The sequence below is a fragment of the Ursus maritimus genome, unplaced genomic scaffold, assembly GCF_017311325.1.
Source record: "Ursus maritimus isolate PB19 unplaced genomic scaffold, ASM1731132v1 scaffold_33, whole genome shotgun sequence".
Lineage (NCBI taxonomy): Eukaryota > Metazoa > Chordata > Mammalia > Carnivora > Ursidae > Ursus > Ursus maritimus.
In genome coordinates this window covers 24,797,197-24,810,803 of record NW_024425897.1, presented here as the reverse complement: position 1 = coordinate 24,810,803, position 13,607 = coordinate 24,797,197, and the positions used below count along the sequence as shown (strand labels likewise).

The following is a 13,607-nucleotide window of genomic DNA, read 5'->3' as shown; positions in this document are numbered from 1 at the left end:
CCAGGTAGGGTTAAGGGCCACCCGGGCCACCATGGGCAGCGGGTTAAGCCAGTTCAGGGCCATGTAAGCAGCTTTGGAAGGAGGTCCAGGTTGTTGACCGATTTTAAGAAGGCATCGGGGCTATTGTTCGCATGGAAGAGCTGGGACTTGGGGGTGGTCCAGCAGCTGGGCCGGTCACTGAGGTTTAGCCGGCTGTCCCTGACCTGGGGGACAAGAGGTGGGTTTCCAAGATGACGGCTCTGGCCTCCTGAATGAGGGCTGGGTGGTGGTTGGGGTCAGGCAGTGTTTCCAGGGGCAGGGAGGGAGGGAGTACTTCGGTTGCCCCAGGCCTGGCTCTGGGATGCGGCTGTAGCTACAGGTCACGTGCACACGTTTATGACTGTGGCGGGAAGCCAGGTGGCCCAGAGCAACCCTTGATTGTTTTTTGTTTTTTTTTAATTCCACAGTGGCATTTATTTTATTTTATTTTTTAAGATTGGGGCGCCTGGGTGGCTCAGTCATTAAGCGGCTGCCTTTGGCTCAGGTCGTGATCCGAGGGTCCTGGGATTGAGCCCCGCATCAGGCTCTCTGCTCAGCGGGAACCCTGCTTCTCCCTCTCCCACTCCCCCTGCTGGTGTTCCCTCTCTTGCCGTGTCTCTCTCTGTCCAATAAATAAATAAAATCTTGGGGGGAAAAAAAAAAAGAGATTTATTTATTTATTTATTTATTTATTTGAGGGAGAGAGAGGTTGAGAGCACAGTCGGGTGGCGAGGGGCACAGGGAGAAGCAGACAAGCATATTCCCCACTGAGCAGGGAGCCCAGGACCCCTAAAAGCAGACACTTCACCAGCTGAGCCACCCACGCACCCTGCATTTATTGTTTTTTAACTAGAATTCTCAAAACATAAAATTACTTATTTTAAAGTGGACAATTCATTGTCATTTAATACATTTGTAAGGTCAGGCAACTATTCCTTGTATCTAGTCTTAGGATATTCTCATCTCCCCTAAAGGAGAGCCTGTACCCCTGAGCTGTCACGCCCCCTTCTCCCCTCTCTCACCAGCCACCAATCTGCGTTTCTGTGTATGGATTTATCTATTCTGGGTATTTCATAGAAGTGGAATCCTGGAATGCATCAGCTTTCCTGTCTGGCTTCTTTCACTCGGTGAAAGGTTCATCCGTGTCGTAGTGGGTGTCAGTGCCTAATCTCTGTGCCCCGCGAGATTGAACTCACGATCCTGGGATTGAGAGTCACATGCTCCACCGACCGAGCCGGCCAGGAGCCCTTTCTTTCCCTTTTAAAAAAGGCTGAATAACACCCACCGTGTGGATGGACCACATTTCTTGTACCCGTTCGCCTGCTGGTGGACATTTGGGTGCCTTCCAGCTTTTGACTGTCGTGACAGAGCTGCCGTGAATGCCGCGTTGAGGTTCTTGCTTGAGCGCCTGTGTCTGGTCCTTCGGCTCTGTACATGGGAGTGGAGCTGCCGGGTCGTCTGGTGGTCCCATGTGTGATGTTTGGAGGAGCCGCTGGACTGTCCTCCGCAGCAGCTGAGCACAGGGCTCCCGGTCCCCCCACGGCCTCACCGATGCGCCTTGTTTTCCGTGCTTCTGTTTCCTTTTAGCCATCCTGGCGGGTAGAGGTGGGATCTCACCGTGGTTTCGGTTTGCCTTCGGTAGCCAGTGTCTGTCAAGCTGTGTAGCAGCACGTTTCATGCATCTTCTAGAGAGGTTCGGGGACTTGCCCAAGGCGCAGAGCTGGTGAGCGATGGAGTGAGGTTTGCATCCGGCTCCGGTGGAGCTGTGTGTCGCCAGGGTCTCTGTGCGTCTCAGGTGGTATTTCTCCTTGGCGCCTCAGGGAGGGCCGCCTTCACGGATCGGAGAGAATCTCCTTCCTGGCTGTGTGCTGCTTCCACTTCTTCGCTGCTTTTTTTTTTTTTTTTGCGCTTTCTGGGGAGTGGATTTCCATGTTTTGCCAGATATTGGCTGCCCTTCTGGAAGCTGCCTCCAGGGGTCACTGTGGGACTGAGGCAGCTTGGCTCTACCAGCCAGGCCTGGGTGCCCGCAGAAGCCAGGACTGGATTTTCTGGCTCCTTCTGCATTGCTCTTGTCTTGGCCGCCTTTTTGAGTTTATATTGCTTTGCTCCATGGTCCATGGTCTTGGGTAGGCTGGGCATTATGAGCAGAAATGGTGTTCTGTTCTGACTCCGGATCTCCTCTCAGATTGCACACACCCTTCTGTGTGCATTGGCCTTCTGTGACCACGGACCAGTGTCTTTACTTTCCCTTACCGGGAGAAGGTGGATAGGGCGTGAAGGGCTGCCCTACGGTGTTCGGAGGAGGAGGGTCCAGCCCGAAGAGCACCAGGCAGATGAGCATGAGGACGTGCTTGCTTGGTGCTGCGTGCGTTGCCTGCCCCCGCACATCAAACCCTCGTACCTGCCCTGCACGGTGCAGGCTTTAATTATCCCTAGTCTCCAGATGAGGAGAATGAAGCCCAGAGACATTTAGGCATTTCCCACGTAGAGGGCAAGGAAGTACTTGAACTAGGGTTCCAGTCCACACAGTTGGGCTGCAGCATCCACACAGCCTTCCCCGATGGAAATGGTTCTGGTAATGATGAAGAGGAGGTTAGCCGCCGGCTTTTAGCGAGCCCCCAGCCGTGCTGTACATGGACCAGCTTGCCTGGGAGGCTTGGTGATAAGCCCCATTTCACAGACCAGGAAACGGCTGCACAGCACGGCTCGGTCCTTTGCTTTCGCTCACCTAGCTCATGAGTGGCCAAAGTGGGATTCGAACCCAGGAAGGCTGGCTGCACCGTGGAGAGCCTGCAGTGGGCCCTTCCCCGCCCAGCGGGGGCCTCTCCAGGGCTTGGGGTCCCCTGGTGACTCAGAGGAAATGGTTAGCAGCCTGATTTCCTGTGCGAGTCCACTGAGCTTGCTGGGCTACGCGGGGCCGCCCCTCCACCATGGGGGTGCCGTATCCCGCCTTCCGCCCTCCAGGGTGCTCACCACTGCACTCTCACCCTTCCCACAGCAACAGCTGGAGGAGGAGGCCGCCAAGCCCCCAGAGCCCGAGAAACCCGTGTCGCCGCCGCCCATCGAGTCGAAGCATCGCAGCCTGGTGCAGATCATCTACGACGAGAACCGGGTATGCCCCACCCTGGCCTGGAGAGCCCTCACTCCCTGTTCCCTCGCTGGCCCTGGGCTGGCTGCCAGGTGTTGCAGCTGTTGCCGGGAAGGACTGGCTTTCTCCCTGGGCCTCAGCATTCCCATATGAGAAATGGGGACCTCTGTGATCGCCCATGTGTGCACAGACCCCAGGGTTTGGGAGCAGGAACAGGAGGGGGCAGCCCATCTTGGTGTGGCTGTGGCTGTTCTGCTCAAGCGTGCTGATGGGCGTGGACTGTGGCTGGCCTGTGGGATGTAAGGGGGCAGTGTAGGAGTCAAGTTGTAGGAGAGCCTCAGGGCTGGTTGATTGGAAGGTTGGGGTGGGAAGGACTGGGCGATCAGTTTGGAACTCGCACAAAAGAAATTCCTGTAATGCAGAAGACAGTGGTACTATTATTATTGTTATTAGCAGTAACAGCAAACAGTATTATTATTATTATTATTATTATTATTATTATTATTATTAACAATAGTAACAGCAAACCTTTTCAGGCAATGGGCCAGGTTCTTTACATAGCAGGAGGGTAGGTGCAGTAATTGTTTCCATTTAACACAGGGAGAAACTGAGGCCCAGAGAGGTTAGGTGAGACTTGTCCAAAGCTACACAGCTAGAAAGTGGTGGACTTGGGACTTGAACTTGTGGGCCATCAGGTCCGAGATCATGAGCACTGGCCTCTGCTGACATATAGCCTTGGAAGGGGCTTTGGCATGGTTGAACACAGGGTCTGTAGCCGGCTGTGGGGGCTCCTAGAGATCTGGAGGGCAGGTGCTGGCTGATTGGAGGGGGCTCGGTCTTGGTGACTTAGAGGACCAGAGCAGAGTGTCTCCAGGGGTGCCCTGAAGTGGAACCTGGTGTCTGTAGAGGTGGGGAGCTTGTTGTTATCCTAATCAAGCCCCTGAGAGCTCAGCTTCCATGATTCATAGTGGACTCTTGGCAAATGTGCTCAGGGCCTGTGGGTGTGAGTCCCCTCCCATATTTGACAGGTGAGGAAACATCTGTCCCCACAAATGGACTGTTCCTTGTCTGAAGTCCCATAGTGAAGTGTGACAGATGGGGGACCTCTTCTCCCTGCCTTGTCTCCTCTGGTCCCCCTACCTGTCAGGGGTCCTGGCTATCCTTCCCAGCGGTCTCTGCTGTAGGATCTGCCCCTGGCTGCTGGAGCAGTGCTCAGAGCCCAGGTGGGGGCTGGGGGTTGCGGAGGCCTGGTAGCTTCTGGAGCCCGTTACTGCAGCTGCAGATAGGGACTTACTGATCAGTCGGTTTGGCAATGCTTCCACCTCTTGAGGCGGCAATAGATGCGGGGTGAGACTGAGCCCGCTGGGGGCCTAGAGCTACGTGCTGGACCTTGTGGGGCTGGTCACCCTCTCAAACCCTAGCCCCCACCCTGAGTAACACTAATAACGACCCTGACGGTAAGAGAGCCAACGGGTCACATATGCTAAAGCCACATATGCTTTTGATGCCCTGGGTTCACATCCCGTCTTTACGACTCCCTGGCTCTGCGACCTCGGGCAACTTGCTGAAACCTCCCCATGACTCACCTGCAGAGTGATGGTAATTATAGCACCTCCCTTGCACGGTGGCGTGGGAATGAAATGAGTTCATCGTGGAATGCCCTCAGAACAATGCCTGGCACGGAGCAAGTGCTCACTGGTGCGGTGACTACTGCCAGTGTTCTTTCCTGGGTATTGCCTACGTGGTGTGTGATTCCACGTAATTCTCTCCCTACTTGTGTGAAACAGGCACTGTTGTTCTCTTCATTTTACTCATAAAGAAACCGAGGCTCCAAGAGGGAAGGTGAGCTACCTGAGCTTGCACAGCAAGTGATCGTTGAGGCTGGGAATTGGAGCCGGGGTTGAGCTGACTCCAGGAGCCTGTGGTGGAGGGGACAAGGGCAGGGCTCCCGGCTGTCGCCCCAGACAGCCCCTCTGCCTACCCTCCCTGACCTTTGGGTGAGAGAGCAGGCACGCTTCCCTCCAGCAGCTGTGGAGGCAGGTTGCTGGCTTTTGCCCAGGATGTCATCACGGTGCCCTTGGTCCTCGTCATTGCTCAGCCTGTTGGGGCTGGCAGACTCCAGCAGGCTGCAGCCCCCAGCCCTCCCCAGCCAGGTGAGCTCGAAGGCACAGGCCTTTGGTGCCCCCTGTGGGAAACTCGCTCCTCTTCCCAGCCCTGCGACTGGCCCGCCTTTCCCTGGGCTTTGTCCTTCAGGTCTCACCAGGTTTTCCCCAAAGAGCCGTGGCTGCAGAGCAGATTGGTCTTTGGTTCCTTGGCCTCAGCACTCCCCCTCCCCCTCCCCCAAGAGCAGTTAAGACAACCCCTTCCAGTTCTTACTCAGGATGGTCTCTGTGCCAGAATTCCCATCTCCTTCCGTCCAGATTTTCGGCAGCTTCTGTGTGAGTGGGCAGATGGGGGGAGGAGAAGGGGGCTTGGATTCCAGGCCAGCCTACGCCCGGATGAGCTGGGTGGTTTATTTTAGTCTCAGGTGTTTGGTTGCTCTGAGTCCTGGCCATATTCTTGAAGTCACAGGGTTGAAATGGCAGAGATGGCTGGAAGAAGGGCTTTGTAAACTGTAAAGTGCTTGACCAGGAAGGTCCAGTAAGTCAAGACTCTTGGATTCAAGAGATAGAAACTCAGCTCAAACTGGCTGAGGCTGAAGAGGGGTTATTGAATCTTATAATGAAAGTTGGTGTTAGTTACTTCAGGCATGGGTGGATCCAGGCACTCAGATGAAGATTTTGGGAGCTCTCCGTCCGCATCCCTGCTCTCTCGGTGCCGATGGCATTCTCAGGCAGCGTTCCCCAGGACATGGAAAAGCTGCTGCCGCCTTAGGCCCACCCACCTCCCAGGGCAGAGGGGAAACAGTTGCAGGGTTGGTGTAGGGTTGGTGACTGGCTGGAGTCACATGCTCATTTCTCAGCATGTCCCAGGCCCCAGGGGTGGTGGTGGTAGGGGTCCGACTCCACTGATTGGTCAGGGCTGGGTCTCAGGCCCACCGTCGGAGACTGGGGTGCTGTCCCCAGTGTCGTTCCCCCGCCCCGGGACTAGACAGAGGGAGGGGGACTCTCCCAAGAGAAGAGGAGGCTGGCCAGGCACATGCAGCCTGTGCCCCCCAACCCCGGGCTGGTGATTACCACGTTGGGGTCCCAGAGTGCTGTCATTGTCCTTTGTGCCCCAGCACTGCAGGCTGGGGGCTTTGAGCCCATTTCCTCGGATTTCATTCTGATGGTGTCCCGATGGTGTAGGAGTGGCTGGGTTAGATTAAACTGAAGCTCTGGCAACTTCCCTGCGGCCTCATAGCTAGTGAGTGGCGAGTTAGGACTCGAACCCTCTTCTGGGGATGCTGAGAACAGGCCCCTGCCAGGTAAATTCAGGTTCCCTGGGGGCATGACACTCATCCTCCTCTTCATTTGTTTATTCATCCATTCAGCAGCCGTGTAGTTGAGCACTTACTCTGTTCCAGGCAGTGGGGCGCAGCAGTGACCTTGGCCCACTTGCTCTGATTCTCTGGTGGGGGAGACATAATCACACCAACAAGTCACCACATATGGGCACACTGTTGATCCAAGGATTTTATCCCTCATTGTCCCTGAATTTCCCTTGTTCTGTATTTACACCCTCCCTCTGCCCCAGTCTTGCTGGCGTTTGTTCTTCTACCTCAGGACCTTTGCACTGGCTGTGCCCTCTGGCTGGAGCTTCTTTTTCTCACTGGGCTCGCTTACTTGCTCCTTCACCTCTTTGCTCTAATGTCCCCTTTTCAGCACGGCCTGTTTTGATCCTCCATTTAATCCTGAAAACCCTTCAAGGGATGTTTCTCCTCTTCCTGGCTTTAATTTTCTCTTTTGCCCTTGTTCCCACTCCACTGGACATGATTCACATTTTATTATTTATTCTGTTTATTGTAAACAGAACTTCTGTGAGAGCAAGGATCTTTGTGTCTGTTTCCCAGCTGTATCGCCAGCCCCTGGAACAGTGCCTGGCACATAGTAGGTACTCAGTAAACATTTTTTGAATAAATGAAGGATGGCAGAAAGGAGGGGAGACTCTTTCCCCTGGAAGAGCCCTGTGGTTTTGGGGGTGCTGGGATTGGTCCCTGGCGCCAGTGGAGGTTAGTATGGAGGGGGGGTCCCTCCATGCAGGCTGAGCCTCAGGGCCTGGAGGCTGGGTGGGCAGGAAGCCCCTCAGCTGCCTTTGGCAGGAGCAGCCAGAACTTACCGCCCCTTGGGGGATCAATAGGATTAAATTTTAATCCTCCTTCCTTCCCTGCTGGTTTCTCTGAGAGGTGGATGACAAGGGTCTGTCTCTAAATGCCTTGCTGGCTGGAAAACGCAGCTTCCCTGCCGGGCAGGGCCTGTCTGGCTTTTCTGCATGTTGGACTCTGGCTCATTATCCATTCGGGGCACATGGATGAGGTGCCCAGCACGCGCGGTGGGAGCCAGCTGAGCAAGGCTTTTCCTGCCTCCCAGGAGCTGCCTCTGTGGGCGGGGCCGGGCAGGTGCACACAGATGGCTGAACAGGAGGCAGAGTCTCTGCAGGTCCCCTGGGGGCAGGCATGGGGGGGGTGGGTGGGGATTGGGCAAGGCTTCTTGGAAGCAGTGGGTGAGCCGTCACCCCTGAGGAGGAGGGCATTCTGGTGGGGAGGGGTCCCAGCACAGGCAAAGGCTCAGAGAGGGGCAGGGTCTCATTTGATCTTCAAAGGGAGTGTGTGAGGGGCGGGAGGTGGCGGCCTGGTGGGTCTACGAGCGTGCATGGGTTTGGGTAAAACAAACACGTGCAACACTCCTGAAGGCTCCTGTCGATGATGCTGACTCTGTAGGCATCCTGGGCGGTGGGCATTTGAGGTAGACTTCCTGGGGGAGGCAGGGCTTGGGCTAGGTCTGCAAACATGGGCACTGGTGGGACAGGCCAGAAAGGTCCTTCCAATGCAGAGGACTACCCGGCGGTGATGAGGCTGCACGTATGGGCGCAGAGCGTGTCCACACTCATACGTGTGCATGTGTGTGAGTGCACATGTGTGCAGCAGGCCGTGTGGGGCACACCTGTGGTTATTTGTGCATTGCTGAGTGATGAGGGAATCAGAGAGTAAGATCTACATCGTCTTTTGTCTTACATTTTGAGTATCTTATGAGTAAGGATTTTGCTTTGTTTTCGGGTTTTTAAGGATTTATTTATTTGAGAGAGCGTGAGAGCATACGCGCGTTGGTGGGGGAGGGTCAGAGGGAGAGAGAGTCTTCAGTAGACTCCGTGCTCAGCATGGAGCCTGATTCGGGGCTTGATCTCAGGACCCTGAGATGGTGACCTGAGCTGACACCAAGAGTTGGATGCTTAACTGACTGAGCCACCCAGGCGCCCTTAGTAAGGTTTTCATATAACGTAATTAGGGCGCCTGCCTGGCGCAGTCGGCCGAGCATTTGACTCTGGATCTCGGAGTCACGAGCTCAAGTCCCACGATGGGCATAGAGCCTACTTAGAAATGAGAAAATAAATGTAGCAAGTGATTAGGGCACATTAGCAGGACAAGACGACAAATACCGTCATGAGTAACACTAGTAGCAGTGTTGGTAGCTGAGACCATGAAGCACTTTATAGAGTGTTTTGGGGGTCTAGGCACTGCAATGCCCAGCTTCAGACTCCCCGGCCCACCCTGAGCTGTAATTCGGGGCTTTCAGAGCAGTGGCTCTGGTCCAGTCCTGCAGCCCTGGCACCTGCACTGGGCTCCTCCCTGGGCCTCCGTGACTGGCCATCTTAACTACTCCTAGGGTCCAGGGTGCCTCCAGAGTTCATCTTCTGCACATAGTGCATGTTGGCCTGATGAACTTGTTAACGCGAATTCTGCCTTCCCCACTGTATCTCCCTCTTCACACACCTAGAAAGTTCTGGGCTGCGTCTTCAGGCCCCACGTGCAGAGAGTGCACTGAACTTTTGGGGTCCTGCTTCCCTGAATCGCTGCGGTGCTTGGCAGGTAGACACCATGTGGAGGGGAGGGTGCCGTGGCCTGGGATGGGATGCTGGGGTTTTGGACTTTCTGGGTAGGTGGGTGCATGCGTGCTGCCTCCCTGTTCTGCAGACGGAGAGGTTGAGGCCTGGAGCTCAGTCCAGAGTAGGCAGCTGAGGAGCTGGAATGGGGGATCAGTGGTGGGGACTGGCAAGGGGGGGCCCGCCAGGGTGAGGGCCTGGAGCCCCTGTCCAAGAGGAGAGGGGTGTGTGTGTGTGTGTGTGTGTGTGTGTGTGTGTGTTTGGGGAGGGGATACACATTTCACTGGATAGCTGTGGTCATGCGTATGCACATACAAGTGCATATGTGCGAGCTTGTTTGGAGCACACGTGTGTTTATGCACCACACGTATGTGTTTATGTGCGTATGCATGTGGACCGTTTGATGGCTACGTGTATCTGTGACGTGTGCATGCACGGAGCATGTGGCAGTCATGCATTCATACGTCCATGCACATGTGTGTACATGTGTCTGAGCGGACCTGTGGATGACGGTGCACGTATGTGAATGCACGTGTGTGTGTGTGTGTGTGAGCACATGTGGGGCACACCTGTGGTTATTTGTGTACTTAGACACCCTTGCGTTTGTAGGCACACTTGTTAGCTGTGTGACACGTGCAGATGTGTATGTGGATTGGCATGCTTGGGCACGTATGTGGTTGTTTGTGTTTATACTTCATGGATATGCGTGTGTCCACTTGGGTCCACCCGTAGGCCTGGGCGCACCTTGGTGCACGTGTATGTGAATGCGGGTGTGTGTATGTGAGTCAGCTTGGGTGGCACGCAGCTGTAGACGTTCATGCCTTTATAGATGTAGGCATGGTACTTGGTCCCGCAGGTCCATGGGGCCTGTGCACCTTCCTGTGTGTGCAGGTGACCGTGGGGTTTCATGGCCCAGCACAGCCCCCAGGCTCTCTGGCCACTGGGAGGTCTGGCCGCCTGGACCATAGGGTCCCCTGCAGGAGTGTGGTCTCTTGAATGAGAGACCCCAGCCCGCCCCCCAGTGCCAGGTGAGACCCCCTGCTCCTCCCTTCCTGTCGGCATGAGCTCCTGGGGTTGCCCTCTGGGAGCTGAGCCAGGCACCCCCTGGCACTGGCTTCCCAAAGGCCAGGCGCAATGGGGGCCCCTGGACCCTCTGAGGCATTTGGCTTTGGTTCTCCAGGTGGCAAGAAGCCGTCAGGTGAGAGGGCGAGCGAGTTTCCGGTGCAGGGCTGACCCCGTGGCCCGCACCTGTATTCCCAGACGTGCTTCGTGTGGGGAGGAGGGGCGCCCTCCACTTGAAGGGGGTGTTAAGAGGGAGGTGACAGCATGCACATCACTTTGTGCCTTGCAGAATGTCCTTGTAAAAGTCCTGGGGTTTGGTAGCTTGGGTGAGTGTGGCCATCGTGCAGATGGGGAGACCGAGGCCCGGATAGGTGGGGTGGCTTGCTGAGGCTTAGAGCAGAGCTGGCTCCCAGATGTTGCCCTGGTGGACAGGTTGTCCCTGGTGGAGAGACGTGGCGAGAAAGCCCTGCCTGTGTGGGGGAGAGGCCCGATAGTCAGGACACCCCCCCTGCTCCCCATGAACTGACAAGCAGATTTCTCCCACTTCACCCCTTTAGGCTGAGCCAGAGAAGTGGGGTGGGGGTGGGGGTGGGGGTGGGGACGAAGCAGGAGCAGCAGGGTGGTGGAATGAGAAAAGGAGATGCCCCCAGGGAGGCGTGAGGAGGTGAGCCTGCGGGAGGCCATCTTCTTCCTGCCACTCAAGCCGCATCCTTCAGCTGGGGTGCATGACCCAAACCTCAGCTTCCTTGTGTGTAAATGGGCTAATGCTAGAACCTTCTGAACAGGGTTCTTGCAGGCATCCAAACACATGGGCATGTGCGGGACGCAGTAGAGGGCCTGGCCCGCATAGGGGCCCCTAGCGGGAGCCGTGGCCTGGTGCTTATTGTCAACCACAGTACTAGCGATAGCCAGCCCTTACATAGCACCTACTGTGTGTCGGCTCCTGATTTAGAGCGTTACAGCTGCCTGAGGCGGTGCTCTGGTCCCCCGTCCTCTAGAGGAGGAAGCTGGGGCTCGGGGAGGTGGAGGGACTTGCCCAAGTCCACGCAGTTAGTAAGCAGACTTGAACCTGGGCCAGCTGGCTCCGCCTGCCTTGCTGTGGGGCACCACGCTGTCCAGCCCTGCCAGCGCTGTGGCGTCTTTGGGGTCATTTCAGGACAGGTATCAGTGGGTAAAGGGGGGGGTACCATCTTTGGAAATTGAGGTGCATCTTAAAAGGCTGCAGGGTTGCTGAGGGCTGAGGAGTGGAGCCTGGGGAAGTGTTAGGAGCAGAGGCACTCTAGCACCAGGCGTGTGCTGGCGAGCTGACTGCTCGGGGCACCCCGTCTCCTGCGTTCCCTGTGGCTTTGGCAGGTGGGGAAGGGGCCTCCTCCCTGCTCTCTTCTCCAGGGGCTGCAGGAAGCCCCCTCTCTGGGTGCCCATGTTCCTGAGAGTGACGATGTGGTTGAAGATGCAGTCTGGTATGGTTCGTAGGACACAGGCTTCTGGAGCCCCCACCATGGGCCTTGTGTCCAGATCCAAGACCCATGCTTATGCTTACCCAGCCAAACCCTTCCAGTGTTTGACATCTCTTATCTAAATGGGCTGTTCCCACTGACCCCCCACAGAAACTCCTATTCATCTCTCAAAACCCACCTTATGTATCGCACCTGTTACCTTTCTGGAGAGACGCGAGCCCTGCTTGATGCTGTGCGTGCCCACCGCACGTACCTTCTCTGTTGCACGTACTCGTCTGCCGTCACTGCTCTTGACCAGCTGCTCGTTAGACTTGGGGGTATTGCAGGCAGAGGCTGGGCCTCATTCATTCCGTGTTTTGCCCCAGTGCTCAGTAGAGTGGGTGCTCAGGAAATGTTTGGGTAGCTGCCCTGTCCCCTCTCCACCCCATCCCTTCACTTGACCTGGCTCAGGAGTTCCCCCGTCTTCAGCCCCATGGGGACACTGTCTTGTTTGTGGTGTGCCCGGGGCAGGACGGTGCCGGTCCCAAGGCCAGGGGAGGCCCTCATGGGATCTGGCCCTTGTCTTTCTTTCTTCTTGGAGCCTGGAGATCAGCAGGACTTTTTCCTTGTGTCATTTTTCTGTGGCTCAGGTCTGTTAAATGGGGACATGTCTTGTGTCCACCTCACATTGTGTTTGTGTGATATGAATATTAACGCATGCTCTGTGTTCCATGCTTGGCCCATAGTAGGTCCTTGGTAAAATGGCAGTCGTTATAGTACTGATTTGTCCCCTGATGTTTTGGCCCCCTGCCACACGCTGAGGCTGCTGGTCTCGGGGTTTTGGCTCTGCACGAAGGGGGCCGAGAGCATGGCTTGGTCTTGGGTGGGCTGGGCCCAGGGCTCTAGGCGGAGCTCGTTTGAGGTGCCAGCTTGAGCCCACCTACATGCCCACTGCCTATCACTGGGGGTGAAGTGAGGGGGAGTGGGTTGGCTTTTGGCACTCCTCCTCCCCACCGTGACACCAGGAGCCGGGGCCTCGAATTCTCTTTTGGCAGCCACGCTTCTCAGGACTCTGGGAGCACCCCATTTTAGTGGGTCTGGATTTGGGGGTCATTCATGGTGACTTGCTTGGCCTGTTGTCCCGGCTCCTTGCAGATCCTAGATGGTCTCCCTGAGTTTGGCTGACTCCAGAGCACCCAGCCTTTCCTGGGTCACAGGAAGATCAGGTCCCCCCCGTGCACACTGTGGGCACCCTGCTTTCCATCACACACGGTGGTCCAGATCCGACAGCAACCCTGCTAAAGCCACCGTCCACAGCTCTCTGTCCACCCCTTCCCCCGGCTGGCCCCAGGCCATCCCCTGGGCCTCCTGAGAGCAGGCCCTGGTGGTCCCAGGCTGGGGGCCCACGGGGTCTGGCGGAGGCACAATGTCCGCCTTTATGGCCGGGCCCGGAGGTCCAGCCTGCTGCATTCACAGCCACTGAGCACTTTCTGCCACATGTTCCTGTTTTCCTAATAAGTCCCGGGTTGTGAGTGGGGAGGGAGGCGGGGAGGCCCCCGGGCAGCTCAGAAATAGTCACATGATTGTGAAATACAAGAATCCTAGAAAGGGTATCTAGGTAATTGCAGACACCAGCCAGCTTCCAGGCGGAGGCAGGCATCTCGGGCCTGGCAGAGTGGCGCGCTGGCACGGAGCTGTGCCCGCAGCACTGGGCCCCGGGGGACGTGGGCCTGAGGGTTTGGGGGGGGGCAGGCCACGGAGAACACCGTGTGTTTGTTAGAATCGAAACTTGGCGGGCTTGCCAGGGCTGCTGCGGGGGTATTGAGGCCCCTGTGTTTGTTTCCAGCCTGGGGAGGGCTTGCAGGGGGCCCTGCGCCCCCTGCTCCATGGCCGTGGATTGGCTGCTGGGCTGGGCAGCTGCCTGCTGTTCCGGACGCCTCTATTTATAATCTGTTCTGTTTTTTTTTTTTTTTTTTTTTTTTTTT

At 56.4% G+C, this 13,607-nt stretch overlaps 1 protein-coding gene across 1 annotated transcript in view; it reads left to right on the top strand.

Moving 5' to 3' along the window:
- Positions 1 to 13,607, top strand: part of NCOR2 (nuclear receptor corepressor 2) — a 172,129-nt gene that overhangs the window by 38,078 nt on the left and 120,444 nt on the right. The window contains exon 6 of the mRNA XM_040620026.1: positions 3,017 to 3,130. Coding sequence (XP_040475960.1) covers positions 3,017 to 3,130 — 114 coding nt within the window. The remainder of the gene's footprint in view (positions 1 to 3,016; positions 3,131 to 13,607) is intronic.